This window comes from Canis aureus, chromosome 21 (genome assembly GCF_053574225.1).
Source record: "Canis aureus isolate CA01 chromosome 21, VMU_Caureus_v.1.0, whole genome shotgun sequence".
NCBI classification, from domain to species: domain Eukaryota; kingdom Metazoa; phylum Chordata; class Mammalia; order Carnivora; family Canidae; genus Canis; species Canis aureus.
Window position 1 is genome coordinate 49,746,871 of NC_135631.1, and position 23,683 is coordinate 49,770,553.

At 44.4% G+C, this 23,683-nt stretch overlaps 1 protein-coding gene and 1 long non-coding RNA gene across 5 annotated transcripts in view; one reads left to right on the forward strand and one right to left on the reverse strand.

Annotated features, from left to right (window-relative positions):
* Window positions 1–23,683, forward strand: part of STK17A (serine/threonine kinase 17a) — a 38,570-nt gene that overhangs the window by 11,621 nt on the left and 3,266 nt on the right. For both annotated transcript variants that reach the window (XM_077864130.1, XM_077864129.1), the window contains exons 3-6: window positions 9,880–10,024; window positions 20,357–20,483; window positions 23,302–23,350; window positions 23,439–23,618. In XM_077864130.1, the coding sequence (XP_077720256.1) occupies window positions 9,880–10,024; window positions 20,357–20,483; window positions 23,302–23,350; window positions 23,439–23,618 (501 nt within the window). The remainder of the gene's footprint in view (window positions 1–9,879; window positions 10,025–20,356; window positions 20,484–23,301; window positions 23,351–23,438; window positions 23,619–23,683) is intronic.
* Window positions 10,680–18,364, reverse strand: LOC144293066 (uncharacterized). Of its 3 annotated transcripts, none has more exons than XR_013360567.1 (3): window positions 17,345–18,364; window positions 12,783–14,391; window positions 10,680–11,867 (listed from the first exon to the last, which is right to left on the reverse strand). It is a non-coding gene; the product is annotated as an uncharacterized LOC144293066 (long non-coding RNA). The 3 variants fall into 3 exon arrangements; XR_013360569.1 differs by lacking the exon at window positions 17,345–18,364 and having other exon boundaries at window positions 10,724–11,867; window positions 12,783–13,916; window positions 14,246–14,991; XR_013360566.1 differs by lacking the exon at window positions 17,345–18,364 and having other exon boundaries at window positions 10,724–11,867; window positions 12,783–15,502.

Sequence of the window (23,683 nt, forward strand, 5' to 3'; positions counted from 1 at the left end):
TTGGCAAGAAGTTATTAGCGAAAGAAAGAAAAGGCTAGTTTGAGGCAGGATCACCTTCCCTTATGGGAAGGGCAGGGGGCCTTATTAGGTGGGTTACCTCATCTTCTGTTGGGGGATGGATAGGACCCAGGGGAGATTTCTCACTGATGCTGATCAGAAATTTTCTGACAGATTGGTTAAGACTTCTGTTTCTGGGGGAGGGAGAAACTGCAATTAGGTTCGGTATTAGCTCCAGTTTGTTGGTTTGGTCTAAATGATACCATTTTGGGCCCGTGCTTTTCTTTTACAGGTAAGAGAAATTCCACATAGATGTACATATATAAGTGGCCTATATATAACACGAAAAATACTGATTCTTAGAACTTTTATACTGTAAATTTAAAAATAAATTTTTAGGGATGCCTGGGTGGCTCAGTGGTTGAGCGTCTGCCTTCTACTCAGGGTGTGGTCCTGGGATCCTGGGATCAAGTCCCGCATCGGGTACCCTGTGGGGAGCCCGCTTCTCCTTCTGCCTGTGTCTGTACCTCTCTCTCTCTCTGTGTCTCTTATGAATAAATAAATAAAAATTGAAAAAAAAATTTTCATTTTCCCCCTGTAAGAGTTGCAACAATCATAAATAAAAAGTGATATTCATGGTTCAAGCCATCTGATTTATACTGCAGGTGGCAGTGTTAATTGGTGCAACTTTTCTGGGGGGAGGACAGGCTAGAGTTATATAGCAAAAACTTAAAACAAAACCAAAAAAAACCTCTTTAATCCAGCAACTTCACTTACATATTTTTTCACAAGGGTATAATAAACGGGCAGTTGTACAAAGATGTGTCAGAAAATATTCAATGAAGTTTTTTTAATGTAACAAAAAAGAAACCTAATTGTTTAATAGAGAGGGATTGGTTGGTTAAATAAGTGATAATGTCGCAAAGTGAATTGCTGTGTAGTCATTTAGAAAGATAAGGTGGATATAAATGTTTCAACATAGATTTTTAAAAAAATATTGTTAAAAAGATAAAAGAAGTGAAAATAGCGTGTGTAGTAGTGTTTTTGAAAAATTTAAGTCTGTTGAAAGAAGATTCTGGGTGGCTAAAATAGTGTCTTCCTCTTGATAATGGAATTCAAGAGCATTGTGTCCAAAATTTTAATCAGTAATTTCACTTTTAGGAATCCCTTCTGAAGAAATTATAAAATGTGAACAGTGAGAAGCACAAAAGTGTTTCAAAGTTTTTTTTTCTTTTTTTTATTTATTTATTTATTTATTCATGAGAGAGGCAGAGAGAGAGAGGCAGAGACACAGGCAGAGGGAGAAGCAGGCTCCATACAGGGAGCCTGATTTGGGACTCAATCTCGTGACCCAGGATCACAACCTGAGCCGAAGGCAGAGGCTCAGTCGCTGAGCCCCCAGGTGCCCCCGCACAGAGTATTTTTAATTCTAATAGTAAAAATATTAAAAATGATTGGGTGGGTAAGCAAATGTGTAGTATATGTGAATCTCCTCTGAATAGAGTTGTTTTCTAACCTAAAAAAAGCTTGGAGTAGGAATCTCTCATATAAGCCCTGCCTGCCTAGGTTTTCAGTTTCCGGGTTGTCTTGGAGCGGATCAAGGCCGGATTGGAAGTTGATCTAGAAAAAATTTTACGAAATGTCATTCTGTGACCAGACCTGGTTCCTGTCCTGTTCTCACCAAACCTGCTCTTCAGCCTTTGCTGGTGGATTCCTCTCAGGGCTTCGTGGTCCAGCGAGTCCCTGCCCTTCGGTAGCTGTGCACTCTCTGGCCGCACCTCACCCTGGCCTGCTCCCTCTTGGCCTCCCCCGCAGCTCCTGCCTGCAGCCTCCTGGCCTCCTGCACACCCCGCGAGGCCGGTGGGGCCTCCCGCCTGCTGAGCACAGGCCTGAGGAGTCCTCACCTGGGCTTTCGCTGGCCTCGGGTTGTTCTTGGCCTCCTGGCTCATTCTCCTGAGGCCCGCCTCCCGCCAGGAGCTAACCCACACCTTTAGCACACTGGCCCGTCGCCTCCTGGCCATCGTCCTCTCCTGGCCATGGTTCTCAGATACCGGCCTTCCTGCCCTGTGGAGCTGAGGCAGGCTGGCAGGTGCCCTCGCGCCCTCGCTCCGCGTCCCCCTGCCTCCACAGCCCTCACCTCCCCCCCCTTTTTTAATTTAATTTTATTTATTTTATTGATTCATGAGACACAGAGAGAGGCAGAGACACAGGCAGAGGGAGAAGCAGGCTCTGTGCAGGGAGCCCGATGCGGGACTCGATCCCAGGACCCCAGGGTCATGCCCTGGGCTGAAGGCAGATGCTTGACCCCTGAGTCACCCAGGGATCCCCTCACCGCCCCCCCTCACCTCCCCCTTCTGTCTGGAGTTTCCCCCCTTCACTCTGGGGCTGCCGCCTTCCCCTCTGCTCCTTCATTCTCTCCCTTCCTCTTCCAGGGCCCTTGGTTTGGTTTGAATCCGTTCACTGACCTCCCTCAGCCTTCCAGCATCCTTCCAGGTGGTTCTTTCCCCTCGTCCTCCAGTGTCGCCCTCCCTCCTGTCCTAAACTTGCTTTTCCTCAGCTTTGATGGCCTGTGAGCCGCGGCCCTGGGCTTGTCCGTCCTCCACTGCTGTGCTCCTTGCAGGAGCAGACTGAACTTAAAGCACTGCTCAGCTTCTAGTCGGTTCTGTGCCGGGCGCCACGGCTCTTCCGTCGGCTGCACCTGCTCTTCTCAGACCCTGTTCGCCAAGATCAGCCTGCGCCCTGTAGTGCACTTCCACTCCTCACTCCTTACAAACTCCTTACACACCTTCCTTCTTTAAATGATCTGCTGTGGCTTCCATGGTCCTGTTTTTTTTTTTTTTAATCTTCCCTCGCAGCCTCTCCCCGCTTCCCCTGTAGGACTGCACGCCTCTCCAGAGTGCGTGAGAGTTGTTCTTGTCATACGCTTATTTTCTGTACGTTTACTGTGAATGATAACATTCCACGTTTGTGGCTTCAGCTACTCTTAACGTGTGATTATTTCCGAATCGTGGTCTCCAAACTTGGACCTTCTGAGTTCCACCTGCGTATCTCTGTCTCCAGCCACATCTCGTTATCAATCCAGGACCAATATGTGTGCCCGCCTGCATTGCCCTGATAATGCCTGCTTTTCTTTTGTTCCCCATTTCCAGTGTTATCCCCATTTATTTCATAGCTTAGGCTAGAAACCTTGACTGTCTCTTTGTTTCCCTCATCTCCCTTAGAAACTCATATATTATAATAAATTACCAAGTCTTCCATTTAGTCCTCTCCTCTGCTCGTCCCTTTCACTTGGTGTCTATGTTGGGTCCTCATTGTCTCTCCCATATTCTCTCTCAGCACCTTCTTAGCTGATCACCCTGGCTTCGATTCTAGGACGTTCCTCAGGCTGCTGTTAGGTAACTAAGACATGGATGTGGTGATATTGTCCCCTTAGAAATCTGTGGTGGCTTCTCTTGCATCAGTGATCGTGGTTTCCAAACCACCCATCAGTATGATTTGACTAAAAATGTTTGTGTTCTACTTTTTGTTTGAAGGGAAAGTCTTAGAAATAGATTTTTAGATATTGAGATAACAAAATTCTTGGCCACATCAATAGATTGTTGTTAGGGAAACAGGCAGGTTTATGATCTCTGCGTCAATAATCCATTTCACTTACGTTTAGGTACCTGCCATAGGTGGTAATAGGTGCTGGTGGCATAAAGTGAAAACGGCCTAGTCCCTTCCCTCCAGGTGCCACAGGTTTAGTGAAGGAAGTGTAAATGCTTTGCAGCAATATTGGTATTTTATTAGAAATGCTTGCTAGTTGCTATGGGAACTCAGAGTATAATCATTGTGCTTAAGAATTTACTAGGTGCCAGGCACTGTGCTAAATAAGTCTTTCGACCAGCTTGAAATAAATTATTTACATGCTTTGTATACATTGTTTTATTTTTAAATTTTTTTTCCAGCTTTATTGAGGTATAGTTGATATAAAACATTTTGTAAGTTTGAGGTATAGAAGGTGTGGATTTGATACACTTCTGTATTGTGTAATGATGACCACCATAGCATTAGCTAACACCTGCACCACATAATTACCTTATTCGTGTGTTAAAAACATTTAAGATTTACTCTTAACATCTTTCAAGTATATAATGTAGTAGTAGTAACTATCACCACTGTGCTGCACATAAAATCTCCAGAACTTCTTCATCTTATAACTGGAAGTTTGTACCCTTTGACCAGTATCTCTCTTTTCTCCACCTCCCCACCCACTGGTAACCACCATTCTAGTCTCTGTTTCTAGAAGTTTTGCTTTTTTAGATTCCACGTATGAGTGGGATATATTTATATGGCTGAATAATGTTCTGTTACATATAGAACACATCATCTTTGTCCATTCGTCCATTCATGGGTGCTTACGTGTCTTCGTATCTTGGCTGTTGTGATTAATGCTTCAGTCAACATGGGAGTGTACATCTTCTCAAGATTCTGTTTTCATCTCTTCTGCATGCACACCCAGAAGTGGGGTTGCTGGGTCCTGTGGAAGGTCTGTTCTTAATTTTTTGAAGAACCTCCATGCTATTTTCCACAGTGGCTGCACCAGTTTACCTTCCCACCAGCAGTGTCCTTTTCTCCACATCTCCTGCCAACACTTGTCCCTGATGACAGCCCTCCTGTCTTCTGCCCCCACCTCTCTTCTCTTATTCCTTCAATTACAATTTGTTAAACTGCTTGATATTGTCACTCAGGTCCCTGGTCCTAATATCTTCCCCCCACCCTCGCTCGATTCTTAAGATCGAATTTCTAGGTCTTAAAATTCTACTGCTAGGTTCTTAAAATTCACTGATTCTTCTGCAATGCTATAAAGCCCATCCAGTGAAATTTTCATTTTAGATACCTTCTTTTTTAATCTTAGAAGTTCCATTTGGTCCTCTTTCATACCCCTCATCTCCTTGTTATGTTCCTATTTTATTTTAAATTGTTGAATATATTTATAATATCTTATCTGCCGATTCCACTATCTCTGTTATTCCTAGGTCTGTTTTTACTATTTTCTCATTAGTTGTGGATTATAATTTGTGGCATTTTTAGATGTCTAGTAATTTTTGGAAGGATGCCATGCATTTACAGTGTCACAGTGTTGAGCAGATTTTATGATCTTCCATTAAAGAATGATGACGTTCATTTTGGCAGGCAATTAAATAACTCGTGAATCAGTTTTGTTGGGGCAGGTCATAGACTACTTAACCTTACTACTAAGGTATGGCCCTTCTGGGATGGGGAGCTTGCTGACTGCTTAAATGGTTGGCATGATTTTTATACTTCAGCTGGACAAAATTCAAATATCTTATTCTGTTCTTTGTGAATGCTAGGAATTGTTCAGCTTCTAATTTCCCAGCAGTTCTTTGTTTGACTTTACAGAGTTTATCCTTATGCTAATACTTCAGGATACAGCTAAGCAGATGTCTGGAGATCTTTCTCTGTGTGGCTCACTCTGGAAATCCAACCTCATTAACTTTGCCAAACACCTGGTTTATGTCTTCAGTTTAGCAAGGCTTCCGTTTTCTGCTTGGGTTTCTCCTCCACCGTGTACCACAATCCATAAGTTACTTCCAAGTAGGAAAACAAATAGTAGGGCTCAAGTTGTTTGTGTCCCTCTTCCTAGGGATCATGGTCCTAACTGCCTGTGTTCTCAGGTCTGAAAATAGTTGGCCCATTGACTTTGCTCAATTTCTTGTTGTTTATGACTAGAGGGTAAGTTCCGTGCCATTTGGCTAAAAGAGGAAGTAGGTACTTAACCTTTCGTGAGTCATATCATGTATTTCTGACACCATCATGCCCTTTTGCTTGTGTTCACTATGCCTTGGATGTGCTTTTGCCATTTTATTTAGTGGATTCCTATTCCTTCTACAAGTTTTGCAATAAATGTCATTTTTCTCATATTTTTTTCTCCTTTCCAGTGAATTGCTTAGTTGCTGAATTGTCACTTGATACATAACGTCACACCCATAGATATTTACACATACGTATTCTTTAAAATGTGTTTCATTTTTCTTTTTCACTAGTACTTGAAATTATAAACAATACTTATTTATAATTTATCTTTCTGTCTATAGCACATTGCACAGGGCCTAATATATTTGATTTAGAAGAGTGAGAGAATGAGGATCTGAACTAAGCCCTGAAGCAGGTAGAAATGGAAATGCTAGTTTTGATAGAAAAAGGAATGTTTGGTGTCAGAGGTTGGGAGCTAAGATCTAGTCAAGGTATAGGCAACAAGGAAACACAATTGCTCTTAGCCTGCAAGCATCATGTACCTGGCTCTGCATAATGTTGATCATAACATACTTATCCCCTAAGTTTCTAAGGGCCACTAGAAAGTTGAAATTAAAAGTTCTTAATACTTTTTATAAAAATAGTTTTTATATAAGAAAAAATACTCAACATCCCTGGGCTTCAGGGAAATACGAATCAATGAGATACCACCTCACACCAGTCAGAATGGCTAAAATTAACAAGAAAACAAATGCTGGCGAGGACGTGGAGAAAGGGGGACCCTGCTACACTGCTGGTGGGAATGCAAGCTGGTATAGCTACTCTGGAAAACAGTGTGGAGGTTCCTCAAAAAGTTGAAAATAGAGCTGCCCTATGAGCCAGCAATTGCACTGCTAGGTATATACCTGAAACATACAAATGTAGTGATCCAAAAGGGCACCTACACCCCAATGTTCACAGCAGCAATGTCCACAACAGCCAAACTGTGGAAAGAGCCCACGTGTCCATTGACATGAATGGATAAAGAAGGTGTGGAATATGTATATACAATGGAATATTACTCAGCCATCAAAAAAATGAAATCTTGCCATTTGCAATGATGGGGATGGAAGTAGAGGGTATTATAGGTCAATCAGGGAAAGACAGTTATATTGTTTCACTCATGTGTGGTATTTAAGAGGCAAAACAGAGGAGCATAGAGGCAGGGAGGGAAAAATAAAGACATAATCAGAGAGGTAGACAAACCATAAGAGACTCTTAATCATAGGAAACAAACTGAGAGTCACTGGAAGGAACGTGGGAGTGGGTATGGGGTAACTGGGTGATAGGCATTAAGAGGATACATCACTGACCTCTACCTCAGACTAATACACTATGTGTTAATTAATTGAATTTAAATTAAAAATAAATCTGTGTAAAAAATTTTGTGAAAAGCTCTTGAATTAATGTTTTTAAACAAATTTTTGATAAAGTATATGTAACTCGTAATAATTACTCAGTTTCTAGATGATTTTATAGTAGTGGAAAATACACACTACTGAAGTAAATACACCATAATCTAACTGGAAATGTTGCTGTAGCTAAAAGGTAGGGCCCAACAAAACTTGAAGTGTTTCACTTCCTTCCTGTGTAAAGGAAGATACCTTGTGTGAAGTAGTTGGTACTGTTGTATTTCCTGTTAACCGTACTTAACAAATGCTTTTAATGTCACAAATGGTTTTTAAAATTTTGTTTAGTTCCATTAGTTAATATGACAGTTAATGAAGTCTGGCTTAGACTTAAGCAGACGTAGGATGGGATGATTGCACATTGTACCGGAGGGTGTGTAAGTATTTCTCGTCACTGAAGGTTGGCCTACACAGCTTCTTTAATAGTCTGCATTTGAAATACATCCTTGGGACGCCTGGGTGGCTCAGTGGTTGAGCGTCTGCCTTCCGCTCAGGGCGCGATCCTGGGGTCCTGGGATCGAGTCCTGCATCGGGCTCCCTGCAGGGAGCCTGCTTCTCCCTCTGCCTGTGCCTCTGCCTCTCTTTGTGTGTCTCTCATGAATAGATAAAATCTTAAAAAAAAAAAAAAAAAATCCTCAAAAATTTTCAGAGAACTGCAGTTTTGTGCTTATGTAAACTACTGAAATTGTTGGGAAAACAGAGGAAACCCTTACATTAAAGGAAGAATGGGTAAACCTAAAAAAAAAAAAAGAATGGGTAAACCATAGAGTAGAAAGAAATAATAATAAATTGCTCTTAATTTTAGATAAATCTTTGCACTTAGTGTAAATTAACCTGTATTGAATTTTATTGTGAATGGTAGTGAGCTGAGTTCCCCAGAGGACAATAAATTGTGATTGGGAAACTTTTACAACCGAAGTACAGTTCTCTGTTTTAGTTGAGGAACACAGGGAGTTCTGGGTGTAACTGGCAAACTGTGGTGTGTGTGTGCGTGCGCGTGCGTGTGCAGAGAGCCGTATTTACATCAGGGTGCATCTCTAGCTGCTTGGAACTTAGCTGACCCAGCCCATACTGACTTTTGCTTTAGGTCTTCAAATCCATACCAACAGTATACAGGACTGCCAGGCCGTAATGAATTTACTCTGCAATTTCGTTGTGAACGTTCATCTTTTCTTTCCTTATGATTTGTGCGTTACTTTTACTGTGCTGGAATATGTGATGAGCATTTTACAACTAAATACATAAAAATGGTTTTAATGCTTTCATAGGTGGTTTTTAAAGTACTGTGGTCAAAATATAATAAAAAAATCAGTTGTATATGTTTTAGCCAAAATGAAAACCTTATCAGCCAAGGAAATATTTGCTTTCACTTTCGTCACCTGCAACTGTTCAGCTAAACTTAAATATGTTCTTATCTACTTTGGTGACAAGTCATGTTTCCATATATGGGCAGAATTTGGAAATAGGTTGCTTTAACAGAAAAGGAAAGAAAAAAAGAGAACTAAACTATCATACTAAACGGAAATTAATAAGTAGCTCTGGTCTGACAGCAATATGGCTGTTTGGAGTTATAGATTTCATGTCAACTTTATACCAACTTTATGAAAGCAACTTAGTCTTTTTTTCTTGACACATAAAGGAAATTTTGAGATATGACATAGCTGTCATTTATGATACGAACGGATGTTTAAGTATGGGCTTTTTGCCAAAGAAGAATACAAATTTTTAAATGTTGATTTTTTTTTTTTTCTCTTATTGGCAAAATTCTTTGGAGGAAAACAAACAGAGATGATTTGTCCAGATGTTGGAAGAAAGTTTAAATCAGTATCGCTCTTTTGGTGAGGATAGGCTTTTCCTATTAAAATTTTAAATGCATGTACCCTTCACTCCAGCTGTTTCGTTCTGGGTATCTATGCTTGAGGAGCTCCTGGCATGTAAGCAAACATGTGAGAAACTGTAATGTGCCTTCTCATCACAACATTGTTTATAATTGTGAATAACTAAAATGTCCATCAAAGGCTTCTGGTTTATCCACAGGGATAGGAGTTCAAAATTATGAGATAATTTTAAAAGCATCATGGAAAGATTCTTAAGACATGTTTAAGTAAGAAAAGGTTGAACAGTATCAGTAGAATGTGTCCTGTTTACCATTTTTTTAAATCCATGCACCTAATATTTTTGTATACATCTGATACATATTTTCATATATACATTTCATTTTTATCTGGAAGGATATAGTACACCAAGAAGAGAATAGCACTTACCTTCTAGATGTGGCTCCAGCTGGGATCGGGGAAGGGGTCTTTAATTGGAGGGCATCTGCTTTATTTTCATTAGTATGTTTTATAAAAATAATATTTCTGTGTATTCTATAATTAAAAATTCTGGAGAAATTTTCTCTTGAAAATGTATGTCTTTTACTATTAAAATTTAAGTTCTTGAAACTCTTAAACTGATGGTTTTATTTAGCTTTGGAAATGCTAATCTTAGCTCATATTAGAGGTGTCACGTTTTTATCAAAAAAAAATGGAATTAGGCAAGTAGACAATAGTTTACACACACTCAAATGGTAGTTTATCTCAAGATACTTAATGTGTAAAATGTTAAGGACAAAAGAGACAATGTTTTTAATGAGCCCTTGCCTTTATAATTAAAGTATGCTTCTCCCCTCCTCTAGTGCTGCTGGAGGTGAGATCTTTGACCAGTGTGTTGCAGACAGAGAAGAAGCCTTTAAAGAAAAAGATGTTCAAAGACTCATGAGGCAGATATTAGAAGGTGTCCGCTTTTTACATGCTCATGATGTAGTTCATCTTGATTTGAAGGTAAGATCTAAATTTACAATTTTGAGCTTGCTAGAGAATGATACTCCAGGTGTAAAGTATTTAACAATGATTTACTCAAACATCTATCAAGTCTGTGTGTTTTAGGTAATAAGGAAATAAACATCAAGTCTCTTAACTTCTAGCCAGTTGGTTTTATCAAGGAGGTAGTGTACGTGTGTGTACATAGAAAGATAAATAATAATACTTTTCCCCAAAAAACGGAGCTTGGAGGATATTGGGAGTAGGTGAATTCTTCTGATGAGAGATAGGGTTTGAGCTAGACCTTAAAAAGAGAAAAAAGGGATTTAGATAGATAAAGAAAATATAAGAAAATTGTAGAAAATAGAGATAAAATTAACTCATAAGAGTTAGGAAAAATTGTTGGTCAAATATAAATGGAATCGTGTCCCTAGAATTGAGAAATGAAGTAGGAGATGTTGACAATTGAGGAAAAGCCACATTCCAGGGGTTTCAAATGTCATGAAGAGATAGATGACTTTTTTAGCAGGAATATCTGAAAAACAGTGTTAGAAAATTAGGCAGTTGGCAGTAAATAAAATAGAGAACTAGAGAAATTAGAGGCAGATAAATATCTAACTTAAAATTATCAAAGAAGGAAGGGGAGGTGGGAAGAAAGAATACACAAAGGGCAGTATATCAGTTATGATGCTTTTGAGTAATCGGAATTTCAGCCAAAAGTAGGGGAAGCAACAGAGGAAATTTTATTGGCTAAAAAGCCCAGGTATAATTCTGTCCTAAGGTATGACATTGTTCGTTAATTCAAATATTACACGTAGTTGGTTTTTCTTCAGTCGTCAGCTCTGCTTTCTCAGAGTGGCGGTAAGATGGTAGTAAGTTAGATGCTGCCATTTTAGTCTTATACTTATCCAGAGATTCAGCTGGAGAGAGCCAGGCTCTGCTTTGTTAGCTCTCTCAGAAGTCCTGAGATTGACTGTGACCAAATCAACTAATAGATGTACGGGGTTGGGTGGGGGAGGCCGGTGCAGGGTTTCGACTGGCCCAGCCAGCATTGCTAGTGTCATTTGTTCCAACCTTGGAGGGGTAAAGTCCTCCTCCCTTCCCAATTTTTATTTGGAGAGAGCGCGGGAAGGATGGCTTCTCAGACCAGCTCTGTTTGTAAAAGAACAGAAAGTGGGTGGGTACTCGGGAGACAGACAGTGAGCGTCCAGGTGAGCGTCCACCACGGGTATCCCTTCAGGCATCTGGGGTCGGAAAGCCCAAGGTCCTTGTTGATTGGCTGCTTCCATATCGAGCCCAGGTGTGGCTGCGGGGGAGGAAACATTCCTCCAGGAACACACCAGTGACTCCAGTTCCTTATCAGCCAGAGGAGATAGGGGGAAGAAAGGCAGGGAACCTGAGTGGGGCTGAGCCCCTGGACCCAAGAAAGGCTCTCCTGACCTGGACTTCTGCAGCCTTATCTTACTCCTCGTCGTCTGCTGCTCTGTCCCGACCTCTGCTGTAGTTTGCCTTCTAGCAGAAGGCAGATGCTTGTGGCAGTGGTCCTCCGACTTGGAAGGGATCAGAATCACCAGGAAGGGCTTGTTGAAGCGCATTGCTAGGCCCCATTCCAGAGTTTCTGGTTCAGGGTAGGGCCACATGATGCGGGTCCAGGCACCATTTTGGGAAGCGCTGTCTGGCAGGATGGGACACCGGTAGACAGGGGTGCCGGGTAAACAGCAGGGTTCATCTTCCCTGCTGGAGGGAGCACTCAAGGAAGAGTGTACAGTGTGTCCTCTGGAGGTTGACTTCTAAAGGAAGCTTGATAGAATTCCATCTGAAATAAGGTGGAAGGGTAATAGGTACTCCTTCAGATACTAGTTTCCTACAGAAAAATACAAGGGAAAGAAAACAATTTAGAGACTTTCTCGTGCTTTTCTGAAAAATGCCAATTGAAATTCATTCCATAAACATTTTTTTTTCTCAAAGATACTATTTTTTTTTTTAGTACAGTGGCTAGAATGCATGGGTACAGCACTGTAGACTATGGTAGTTACAGTGGCACTTTTTGAAGGCAGGTGTGGACATGTGTGTACCTATAGGTAGTCCCAGGATGTTAAAGCTAAAGTGGCCTTAGAGATCACGTAGGTAAAACCCTCATAGCATGGGTGAGGGAACCGGGGCCTGGTATTTTACCTTTAGTGTTGTCATATGCTTGGAAATTCAGAGATCCTTGCTGCAAGAAATACCCACCCAAGCCTCCCTCGGGAGCACTTAGCCAGGAGGATGGTCTCTGCAGTCCAGACTTCAGTGCACTCGGACTTTAAGAAGCCTCAGTTAGTGTCAGCCGTGCTGAAGAATTCCCACAAGTAACATTTGTACTAGGCTTTTTTTTTTTTTTTTTTCATGTTTGGCTTTATACACTATGGAAAGTCATATATTCATTTTTTTATAATGTTTTGCTAGTTTTATGATGTAAGTAAAAAGGACTTCTAGGAATGAGCCCCAATTTAAATAACCTTGTACCTGTAGGAAGTACGCTTTCCCTTGTACCTGTAGGAAATACGCTTTCGATTTATGACAGCTTAACCTATAACTATTATTCAGGAACTAATTAAGTAGCAAGTCAGACAGGTTGCTAACATTATATGTCATGGGTCTTTGATGTTACTTGAAAGCAGCCGAAGGTGAAAATTAAGTTCCTGAATACCAGGTTTAACTATGTATTTACTCAAGGAAATTATATCCCTTTCTCCCCAGTACACTCAGTATAAATCATATTACTTTCTCCCCGGTATACCTGGTGTAGAGTTCTTTCTGGATTTAATAGAGGCTTTGATGATGGGCCTTTGATGTTGGAAACTGGACTCTTGATGTTTCCTAGGCCCAGAGGAACAAGAAGACGAGGTGGTCTGGTGGGTTCTCAGCCATCCCTCTGCCTTCCAGTCACAGGTGCAGTCAGATGTGTCCCTAAGTGAACCGCTGAAGGGGGAAGGTTGGAGATGGGGCTGGTGTGGCAGCCGTGCATATGGATATGATTTCTACCAAAAGGTCATCTCCAGTTGACTGTAACCTCTGTGAGTCTGGACAAGAGTCTACTGTCCCACACCTTTTAACAGCCATGTGCCCGGTGACAATTTATGCTTGTAATGTTGACTCTCAGTCTCCGTAAGAGCTTGAAAGCTACAAAGCTAAATCTTTGTTTTTTGTTTTTTTTTTAACTTAAGTTGTAATTCTGTGAAAATTAATAATCCCCATCTCTAGGGTAACTCGGATTTAGTAGATTATTTCTCCATTATGGTTAAAATGGAAAATTCTTGTCCCAGAGACAAGAAGTAGGTAGGTTAGACTACTGTAGTTGCTCCTATAAAAGAGATAATTGTCACAATGAGAAATATGCTGTTTGGCTTCAGGTCAGACCCCAGATGGGCAGTTTGCCAAAACACTGATTCACTGATGACTCTCAGCCAGATATCTTCAATTGAACATGGCAAATGCTTTGAGGGGTAGCAGATGCAGATCGTGGACTGTTTATAGGACTACAGAAATAGAAAGGACCCTAAACTGTGATTAAGGGAAAGCCCATTCATTTCATGTAAATCATGGCACGATTGACAAATGTGAGAAACAGCAACTCTACCAGAGTCAGGACAAAGCTACAAGCCTGAAAATAATCTCAGTTGGTGAATTAGTCAATGGCATAGTGGGCTGCTTTTACTTCGGTCAGGGGGTGGACTTGACCAGAAAGAACACAAAGAAAGCCAGTCTTAAAAGCCGGCGCCCCCTGTGTTTGGTCTTTTGTCGGTCGATCCTCGAGCAGTCCTCCACGATGTAGTCCGTCGTTAGCTTGTCCAGCCTGTCCGATGTGTCTGGGGAGACGCGGAGCAGCAGAACCTGAAGCTGGAACTTTCCCTTTTGAGATTTCAGTTGGTCCCTGACAGTTGGAACATCAACAAATTACTTGAAAGAGGGGTGACATTTCTAAACAGTCTCCCAAACTGATCTAGACAGTCGTGTTCACCTGTGTCTGTACTACGACCTGGGTTTTAATAAATAAAAAGTCCACTTGAATAAAATGTTCCTTAAAATTTTGTCCATGGTACCCTCAGGCTAAGGGTACCAAGTTAGCCTCAACCGGCCGGTGGTCCTACCCCAGGGTGAGTGTGCAGTAACTGTTGAACGGGTTATGTACAGAGATGAAGATCCCACGATAAATGAAAGGATTCCCCCAAGAGAAAGAAGATTTTACGGAGATCTCCCTACTGCCTGTTTGTAGACACTGTGTTTCCTGTTTCTTCCACTGTCCTTGTGCCTCTCAGCGACCCGTTTGTTTTCTCTCTCACCACCGAGGATCCATGCATCTTAAATAGGCCTCGTAAGCCCAACTTCTTCATCGTGACCCGGACTCCCTAGAAAGGAGGCGTGACTAGCTGTAATGCTCACGTACTTCTCCGTGTTTCCAGCACATGCATTTCACTTACTGGAAGTGGGTCTAACTCGCCGTCAAAGACTGACAGGTTATGGTCCTGTAATTGTACTTCTGTTTTATTTAGAGGAGTAAGGTCTATTTTTTAAAATGTGCCTGTGGTCAAAGCAGGGCACAGTTGGTAGAAACTACATAATAAGCATTAACTGTGAAATTCCGTGAAAGAGCTCTGATGGTCAGATGTGTTTTTCCTACCCATCCCTCTGTCAGCTGTCTGACAGCTGGGGTCTCTCACTTTGGCGGATGATGGATGCATGTGATTGGGCCTAGATTTCAAATACAATAACATTTTAAGAATTTGATCACATTAATTTAGCATTTACTGCATCACCACCACACCTAGTGGTGTTTTTTTCATGATAACTAGTTTTTACACGATTGCTCAAGAAGGCATTTCCTAGGAAATGTAAAGCGTAAACAAAAAGTAAGGGGGAAAAACGCAAGCTATTTTAAGGGAAGAAATGGTATTTAAGAACATTCACAGACTGTGCATGTTTTAGTAATCACAGGCGGACCTTACAATATGGTGAAGATTTCCACTTAGCAATATTTCTCTTGGCATTTTTTTTTATGTACTGGGAAGGGAAAAACATGTTCAGTGATGAATATGTATAACAGAGGCAAACATCTCTCATCTAATTTGTCTGAATAGTGACATTTTACTTTACCGTAGTATTTCATTTATGTAATAACACTAAAATTGCCTTGAAAAGTCTCAAGATTCATAACCGTAGTTTCTTTTTTTCCTAAAGAAATAGATCTAATTAACAAAGAGAGTATAGCTTTATAATGGAGCTTATTTATACACATTACCAAAACCTCTCGTTTTATCATCAAAAAGAGAAATTGCTTCTAACACTGATCAGTTGTGCATTTTCAGTCCTTTGGCAGTTGTGGCAGGAGCGGGTGCTTTTATCTGGTTTGGGTAATTTCTAACACTTTAGCGTGCCTCTGCAGTCCACACTTCTCTAGTGACAGCAATATGTTGTTCTTGTCTTTCTGTTCAGTTTTAAGTTTTTACTGTAGCCAAAATCTTCTATGATTAAGAAAACAGTTTTTTGTACAAAATTACAGATTACACTGAGCCGCAAGATGGTTGTTTTCACTATAGACAGAGAGTCTTAGTTTTTATGAATGTGTTCTCAAGATGAACTACCATTCCATAATTGCACAGTGGTAATAAATTAGGATGGTATGCAAGAGATGGTAAGAATTCCCTGAACATTTATTGGGGTATCATTTGGAATTTTTTTTTTTTAATTAAAGGAGTTCACAGCTGCACTGTTCAGTCCAGTAGCACTGGCCATTTGTGGCTGTTGAGCTCTTGAGAGCAGAGAGAGGTGCAAAATGTGCTCTCCGCACCAGGTTTCCAGGACTGAGTATGGGCGAAAAAAAGAATAAAATCGCTTAATACCCGTACATATTACATACTGTTGAAGGGATAATATTTTAGACTTGCTGAATTAAAGAAATATTAAAATTAATTTCATCAGTTTCATTTTACTTTTGATAAGGTGGCTACTAGGAAATTTGAGGTTTCATTCTGGGACTTGCATGACCTTCCCGTAGGACGGCCCTGGTGTAGAGGATATCCACGGCTAATGAAGCCAGAAGGGCCTGCAATGCACCGTTTAGCCTCTCAACTTATTTTTCAACCAAGGATTTTCTCCCACAGTTTTACTAAAAACTACTTCCTCGGAAGCCCTTCAGAGCTTGTTTATTTGCTGTACTCAGTGGCCTTTTCTTGGTCGTCATCCCTCCCCGGGTCTGGTGTGACCCTCTTCTTCCTGACTCTCCTTCCTCAACATGATGCCTGGGTTCTTAGCCTCACTCCTCAGACTGCCGTCCCCGTCCTTGCTCCCGTAGATGGACTTAGCAGCCCGAACCCATCTCGGCCACTTCTCTTCTTGCCGGGTTCTCGTCGGTGGGCTCAGTCTCCCCTGTGGCCTCGCCCTCCAAGGCAGCACCCTCGGCCCTGAATTCTCTCCAGATGGCACTTGCAGCTGTCCTGGGTGGTGCTGCAGGTGCCTCCCTTCCTGGGGCTGAGAATCAAAATGGAACCAGTGTCCTCCTGTCTTGCCGACCTGACTGTAGTAGCCGGTGAATGACCGAAACACCGTATTGTTTCTGCTCCTGCACGGCATTGGTCACAGTGGGCTGTGGATCTTGCCACTGTAACCTGCAAAGTTGCCTCTGGGTTTTTTTTTTTTTCTTTTTAAATTATTCCATGCTTCATCATATCCCTCTCTCTCTCTCTCTCTCTCTCTCTCTCTCTCTCTTTGAAGGCTTTAAAAACAGGGTAGAGGCACATTCTACAAGGACATACTCTTATGTTTGATAATCCCTTGCTCGCCTCACGCTATATCGGCTCACCCGTGTATTCTCTGGCAGGTGACCTTTTCTGTCCCTGGAACGTGCCCTGTGCCAGTTCTTCCAGAATGGCTCACAGAGCCCTCGGGTTCCCGGCCCGCATTTCCTTAGCAGTCTGGTGCCTGCCACCCCTTGTCCCCTTCCACCTCTGCGCCCTTCTCCATTTGCAGCTTCTCCACGAGGAGCTTGTCCTTGCTTCTGGCAAGGTCCTTCCTCGCCCCGGGCTGCTCCCTGACCACCCTGAACATGACCTACGTGTGCACACAGATGCACACCCAGCAGGCGCACTTGTGCCCCTTCCCTGATTTTGGGGTCTCCATGAGGCCTAAAATTACCTGAGGTATCATTCTTTTTTTCATACTCGTTTGTTCCCATCAGAAGGTAAGGCTCCCGAAGAACAGGGGACTTAGGTTTCATTTTCTCTTGTTTTCCCAGGAAGCAATCAATAACATTTTTTTTCAATAGGCCACAAAGTCCCTTTTCTCCTCCAAAGTCGGCTCACTTACCTCCTGTGTGATCCTGCAAGGCTGATCTCGTCCCTCCTGTTCATTTATTGCCTGGGCGCTTTGTCTCCAAGTGCACCTGAAATGCACCGAGTTTAGTGGAGCCTACGAGGTACTTCCCTCGGTTTTCTCTTCTGATGGTGAACGCGCCGTCACCAGGCACTTGCTGTTACTCCTGTTTACAGCGCCTACCTTCCTTTGAAATTCTTTTGTATAGGAGCACCTGAGTGGCTCAGGTCATAACCCTGGGGTCCCAGGATCGAGTCCTGCGTCGGACTCCCCGCAGGGAGCCTGCTCCTCCCTCTGCCTGTGTCTCCGCCTCTCTCTGTGTGCCTCTCATGAATAAATAAATAAAATCTTTAAAAGTAAATAAATTAACAGATTGTTCTTTATAGTTAGTTCTGTTCCTTCCTTTACTCAAACAGCAAACAGTGTGTGCCTCCTGGGTGCCGGCACTGCTGCTGGCGCTGCCAGAGTGCCTGGGACTCGGGCCCGTGGGCTGTGGCTTCTTCCCTTCTCTGTTCCTGAAGCCAGACTTGGCTAGATCCACAAGCCTGTCCTTAAGGAGAAAGGGCAGGGTGGATGGAGGGGGTGACTGTAGCCCTTTCAGAAGAGGGGATCCACCCAGACCTCAACTTGCTGTTTGCCGCTGCAGCTCTTCACTGTTGAACATCGTTAGGATCTGCTTCAGTGTCCCCCCAGGTCTTCTCAGCGAGCTGACACTAGGCAAAGACCAACGGGGAAAAGTGCAAAAGATGCTGTTGTGGGCGAACGAGCGGGCGAGTGGGAGAGCCTGAAGGGTGGCCCCCGAGACAGCCTCCCCTGTGGCTGAGCCACGGGGAGCAGGTTATGGGCGTGCAGAGCCAGGAGTGCCCCAGCTGGCAGGGCTTCGGGTGCCACGTGGGTAGTTTGGCCGCGCAGGGTAACGGGCAGCCACCGAAGGGCTCAGGCCGGGGTGACGGGCCAACTTCCGTAGTGCGGGAGAGGCCTCGGTCTGCAGTGTGGGCAACGCGGATCCTAGCACACCATTTGCAGCCTGTCACCGCAGTGGAGCAGAACCCGATGGTACCTTGAACGAGTGGTCTGTAGGGGGAGAAAAATAAAGTCTAGAAATGGCTAAATGTAGGATTTAAACTCAGTAGGATGTAATGAAATGTGAGCTAAGTGAGGAGAAAGTGGGGAGAGAGGAATGACCCAGTGGCCACGCGTGTTTCCTTCTACGTTGCTGGGCAGGAGTGGCATCCTCGAGGTGACAGTCGGTGGCATGCGGGGCCTCTGTGGGAGGGACCTTCGCTGGTGGGAGCCTGCGGAGTGAGGGTAGCCACGCGACATCAGAGGGGAGGGATGAGGTAAGCGGTTGGCCGAAGATGCCTGAGCCAGAGGTAAAGATCCTGACTCATAACATGCAGGTGACAGCGAAGCCTGGCTGCAGACCCACATCTGGGGTGAGCATGAGACCCACCAGGTATTGGGCCTGAAGGAAGGTGGACCCACAAAGGAGGGGAGCAGCCGGAGCGTCCCGAGGAAGGCCAGGGCGCGCTCTGCTGTGGGAGCCAAGAGAGTGAGGAAGGAGAGGCCCGTGTCCGGCGCCGCTGAGGTGGCCCCCGAGGCCTGCACGTGTGCCCTTGGGTGCGAGTGAGACAAGGGTCAGAAGGAGGGGTTGAATGTGTGTGGAAGGCAAGGAACTGTCCACGTTCGCGCTGAAACCTCTGGGGAACCACAGTGTGACAGAGGGGACAGGAGAGTGCGAGCAACAACCTGTCGGATGTGTCGGCCCCGCACAGGATGTGAGGTAGGCCCGGGCAGGCGTCACCCTCCCGGGAAGGTCACAGGAGGCTCTCTTGGGAACCCGTGCTTCCTCCAGACCTGCCAGCACGGAGGGAGGGGTGGGCCTGTGAGGCGGCGAAGGGGAGCAGGCTTCCTGGGCAGGCGTCCGGCAGCCAAGGGCCTGAGGTGGGCCGTGCGCCTCTGGTGGAGGGACGGCCGCTGTGGGATCTGGCCCATAGGTTGCCTGCCGGCCCTGCGGAGGAGCCCAGCCGGATCAGAGAACACTGGGGTGCTGTAGCAAGGGGTTCCCTGAGCAACATAAACCTTTCATGTTTCGTTTCATTTTAAGAATTGAAATGAATTTTATATCCTGTGCATAATGTAGGATTGACTTTATACTTAAAGATGTCCTAGGTTATTTTTATTTGGGTAACAAACGTGACTGTAGGACCACAAATGTTACTGATTCTGTGTCGTCGGGTGGCTCTCGCCTGCCCATCAGAGGAGTCCCATTTGAGAGAGTGTCGGTGAGGACTAGCAACCTGTGTCCTAATCAGACAGCACAGCAAGGTCATTGTGCAGTGAAGGATGTGTGGAGGGTGCGGGGAGCTAGAGGCAGGGGGACGTGGGCCAGGTGAGAGCTCACGAGAGCCCAGACTTGAAGCAGCGGGGGTTCAGAGATTTAGGACTTGGCATTGGCAGGCCGGCGACTTCACTCGGCATGAGGCGTGACTGGAAATGAAGGAGACAGGGTACCTTGGGATGGCTCCCCCCAGTGCCTGGCCTGGGCCTCGGGACCCGGAGTAGGAGGAGAGGCATGGGTTTGGTGGGGCTGAAGGGAGAGCCCTTGTCTGAGCCATTTACCCAATCAATGGCCTTGCTCGGGGGTGGGAGTTGAAGGTGTGGCCTATTTCAGCCCAATGAAAAGATCTGGTTTTATTTTATTTTTTTATTTTTTTAAAATATTTCATTTATTTTATTCACGAGAGACACAGAGAGAGAGGCAGAGACACAGGCAGAGGGAGAAGCAGGCTCCATGCAGGGAGCCTGATGTGGGACTTGATCCCAGGACCCTGGGGTCACACCCTGAGCCGAAGGCAGACGCTCAACTACTGGGCCACCCAGGCGTCCCTGTAAAAATACTGTTTAGTCAATGACTGCTTACTGTTCAGTTTGTCAGTCTCTGTGTCACAGGTGAAGTGTGCATGTTTTATGGACACTTGTTCTTTCCCTGTTATTTTTTTTTAGCCTCAGAACATTCTGCTGACCAGTGAATCTCCACTGGGTGACATAAAGATAGTCGATTTTGGTCTTTCACGAATAATGAAGAACAGTGAAGAGCTCCGAGAAATTATGGGTACTCCGGAATATGTAGGTAGGTACTCCTAAGAGGGGCTTATGTTCTGTGTTTGGGGTCAGACGTCATCTTCGTTAGGGGACTCTGTGCGGCGTGATTCATAGTGGGGTCAGCCACCTGCCATGCTGAAATCCCACCATTGGAGACTCCTTCCTTTGTTTAAAAATTTTAAAATGGTAAACCCTAAAGAGGAAGGTACCAAATTGGTGATCCCCTTCCTGAAAGGCTAAGAGAATTTGAAGGGATTGCCACTAAAAGGAATAGAAGAGGATTTTCTTCATAAAAAAGTGTAAGATATCAAGTTGTCCAGAGGTAGGGGGATATTTAACAGGTAAGGGCCGCTAAGGAACTTGAAGTTCATAGCAAGCAGTGTTAAGGTAGTGGCAAGCCCGTGATCCCGTAGGTGTGTGACACGGAGGGGAGGACCTGCTTTCGGACAGACGCAGGTTGCAGGTTGAGGGCTTCTGGCAGAAAAAGGAGTTAAGCCTGGAAGGTGCTCGCAGCAGAGCAGCTAAAGTGGGGAGTCGTGGCTTGTAGGTGCAGGTGCAGGAATAAGTAAACTGTGACTTTTTTGATAGACCGGGAGGTAAAATAGGGTGCAGAAGGATTCGTGGTGCGAATGAGGTTAAAAGAAACGGTATCTGTAGCGGAGCAAGGCAGGAGGGGATTTAAAGGTCGGGACCACCGTTTACAATATGGACATTCTAAGACTTCAGAGACGGAGCAGCTCCTCGTGATGCTGAGGCCCGAGGTGGAGCCGCGGGAGGGCAGCTCCTCTGGGCCGCAGGCCGCGTGGGCCACAGAACCGGCGGGGCGGCCGTCCCGGGGGGCGGGGAGGAGGACGGCTTCGGTGGCAGGTGGCGGCAGCCACGGGACAGAGGAGGCCGTGGCCTGGGCCCGAAGGGAAGGGCGTTTTCCTGAGGCTCCGGGCGTCGGTGCACAGACAGGCCGCCTTGTAGAGCCGCGTGGGCGCAGGTCCTTGAGGCGCAGGGGGTGGTGGGCCGTGGCTTACAAGGCAAAGCCCATCCCAGACGACCCGACGCCGGGAGGGCCCACGAGCCTGAGGGAAACAAAGCCGTTTGGCAGTAAGAGCCCCGAAAAGTAACTCAGAGCTCTGCAGCAAGTCCTCGGATTCGAAACGGGTCCCCAGTGAGGTGACAGGAGCCAGCACGGGCGGGAAAACCAGCTTCCCAATGTGGGCGCGTTCTCCGGGGGGTGTCGGCACCACTAGGTAAGGACTGAGGGGGGGGCTCCCCGGAAAGCACCCCGGTCCTCCGAGGCGGAGGGCCCTGTGGTACCTGCTGAGCCCAAGGATGGTGTCAGCTTTGTTTCCTGCTTTCTGTCCTTTGGGCCAATTCTACGTTTTCTCCCAAGAGCGACCCCCCCCCCCCAAAAAAAAAAAAAAAACCAGAATTATCTTTATGATAAAAGTAATACCCGCTCCAAGAAAGCTAAAGATAACTCCGAAGTACATGAGAGAGAAAACCGGAGCCTCTCGTGTCTGTGGCTGCACTGTCGGGGCCCAGCGCTTGCCTTCACAGGTCACCTGCCCGGGCCACCTGCCTCCGTGCCGGTCCTTACCCTCCCGTCCTCTGTCCCTAAAGCGGGGCTGTAACAGTCCTGCCTGCGCGGCGCTCGGTCAAGCTCTCCTACGTGTGGTCTGCGTATAACAAACGCAGGAAAGGGAGCTGCTGTTGCTTCCTGCCCCCACCTCCCACTATCTTCTACCCTTTCGTATTTCACTTTTCCCCTCCAGTAGTTTGGATGCTGTGCACTGCATTTTAAATTTCCTAGTAGTTTCTTTAAAAACTTTAAGATAAGATTCATGACCTCTGTTTCACGACGCAGTATCAGAAATTAGCCTACCTAACATTTTCTCCCAGCCTGTTCCTCCCTCATACTGGGGGACGGGGCTTGTCCCCAGCCAGCAGTATGTGACTTGAGGGTTTCGTTTTTTCCTAGGATTAGAACATCTTCATTCTTTTTGTTTTAATTGTAATTATCTCAGTTGTTTAGTCTTTGATCTGTTTTTAAATAGATTCAGTACTTGATTCCCTGTCTTCCTAGTCACGTCCTTTTGAAAAAAAAAAATCATCTTTTGGTTGAGTGGATTGTATTAATGAGTACGTTCTTCTTTCAAGGCGGATTTTCATGAATTTCTCCTGAGTCCTTGCACGTTTGAGAGTGTCTGTATTGCTTTATGTGTGACAGCACATAAATGTCACACAATGTCATCAAAGCCTACTGTTTCAGGACTCTCAGAGGCAACGTTGTTGTCCTTCTGTATGGTGCATATCCTCTGAGAATGCTCATTTTTTTTCTTTAACCTTGTTGACTGACTTTTTGTCAGTGGTGGGCATTTTGAGAGCCCCCTCTGGCTGCAGCACGGAGAACGGATCAGGGAGGTGGAATGAGTGGAGGGGAAAGTGCCAGGGCCTTGGGTGCGAGAGGTAGGGACGAAGGGTCACGGATGGCATTAAGAACGATTTAAAAGCAAGAATCTGTTAGGTATGAGCTTGGTCCTAAGAGGGTACGGGAAGAGGAAGGTGTCAGACTTGTCAGTTCCTATTATAGTACTTAGGCATTTAGATATTTTAAAAATATTAAGACCCAATCATGGAGGGTGCTGGTGTGAAAAATACACAAATTAATTACATCTAGTTGGACTTTACAGTAATTCATGTTACTTTATATAATGTTAATTTATTTCATGTTAGCCCAAATCTTGATGGTGTCTTAGAGTTTCTGACAAGTATTTAAACAAATTTTATTTTAAAGAGCAAATTAGGGATTTTTTTTCACATGGCTAAATGTGTTCTTCTGTTTCTGATACTAGCTCCTGAAATTCTTAGTTATGATCCTATCAGCATGGCGACGGACATGTGGTAAGAGTTATTCATAAAAAAATTGGTTAAATTAGTTTCAAGAAATGAATATGATACTAATTTTTCCTCCATTTTCATTCTGATTTAGGAGCATTGGAGTGTTAACATATGTCATGCTCACAGGAATATCACCTTTTTTAGGTGATAATAAACAAGAAACCTTCCTAAACATCTCTCAGATGAGTTTAAGTTATTCTGAGGAAGAATTTGATGTTGTGTCCGATTCAGCTATTGACTTCATCAAGACACTTTTAGTTAAGAAACCTGAGTAAGTATAGTTAATATTGATCCTTGTCCATTTTTGAGTGATCTGCTCTGGACAAAAGCAGGTTG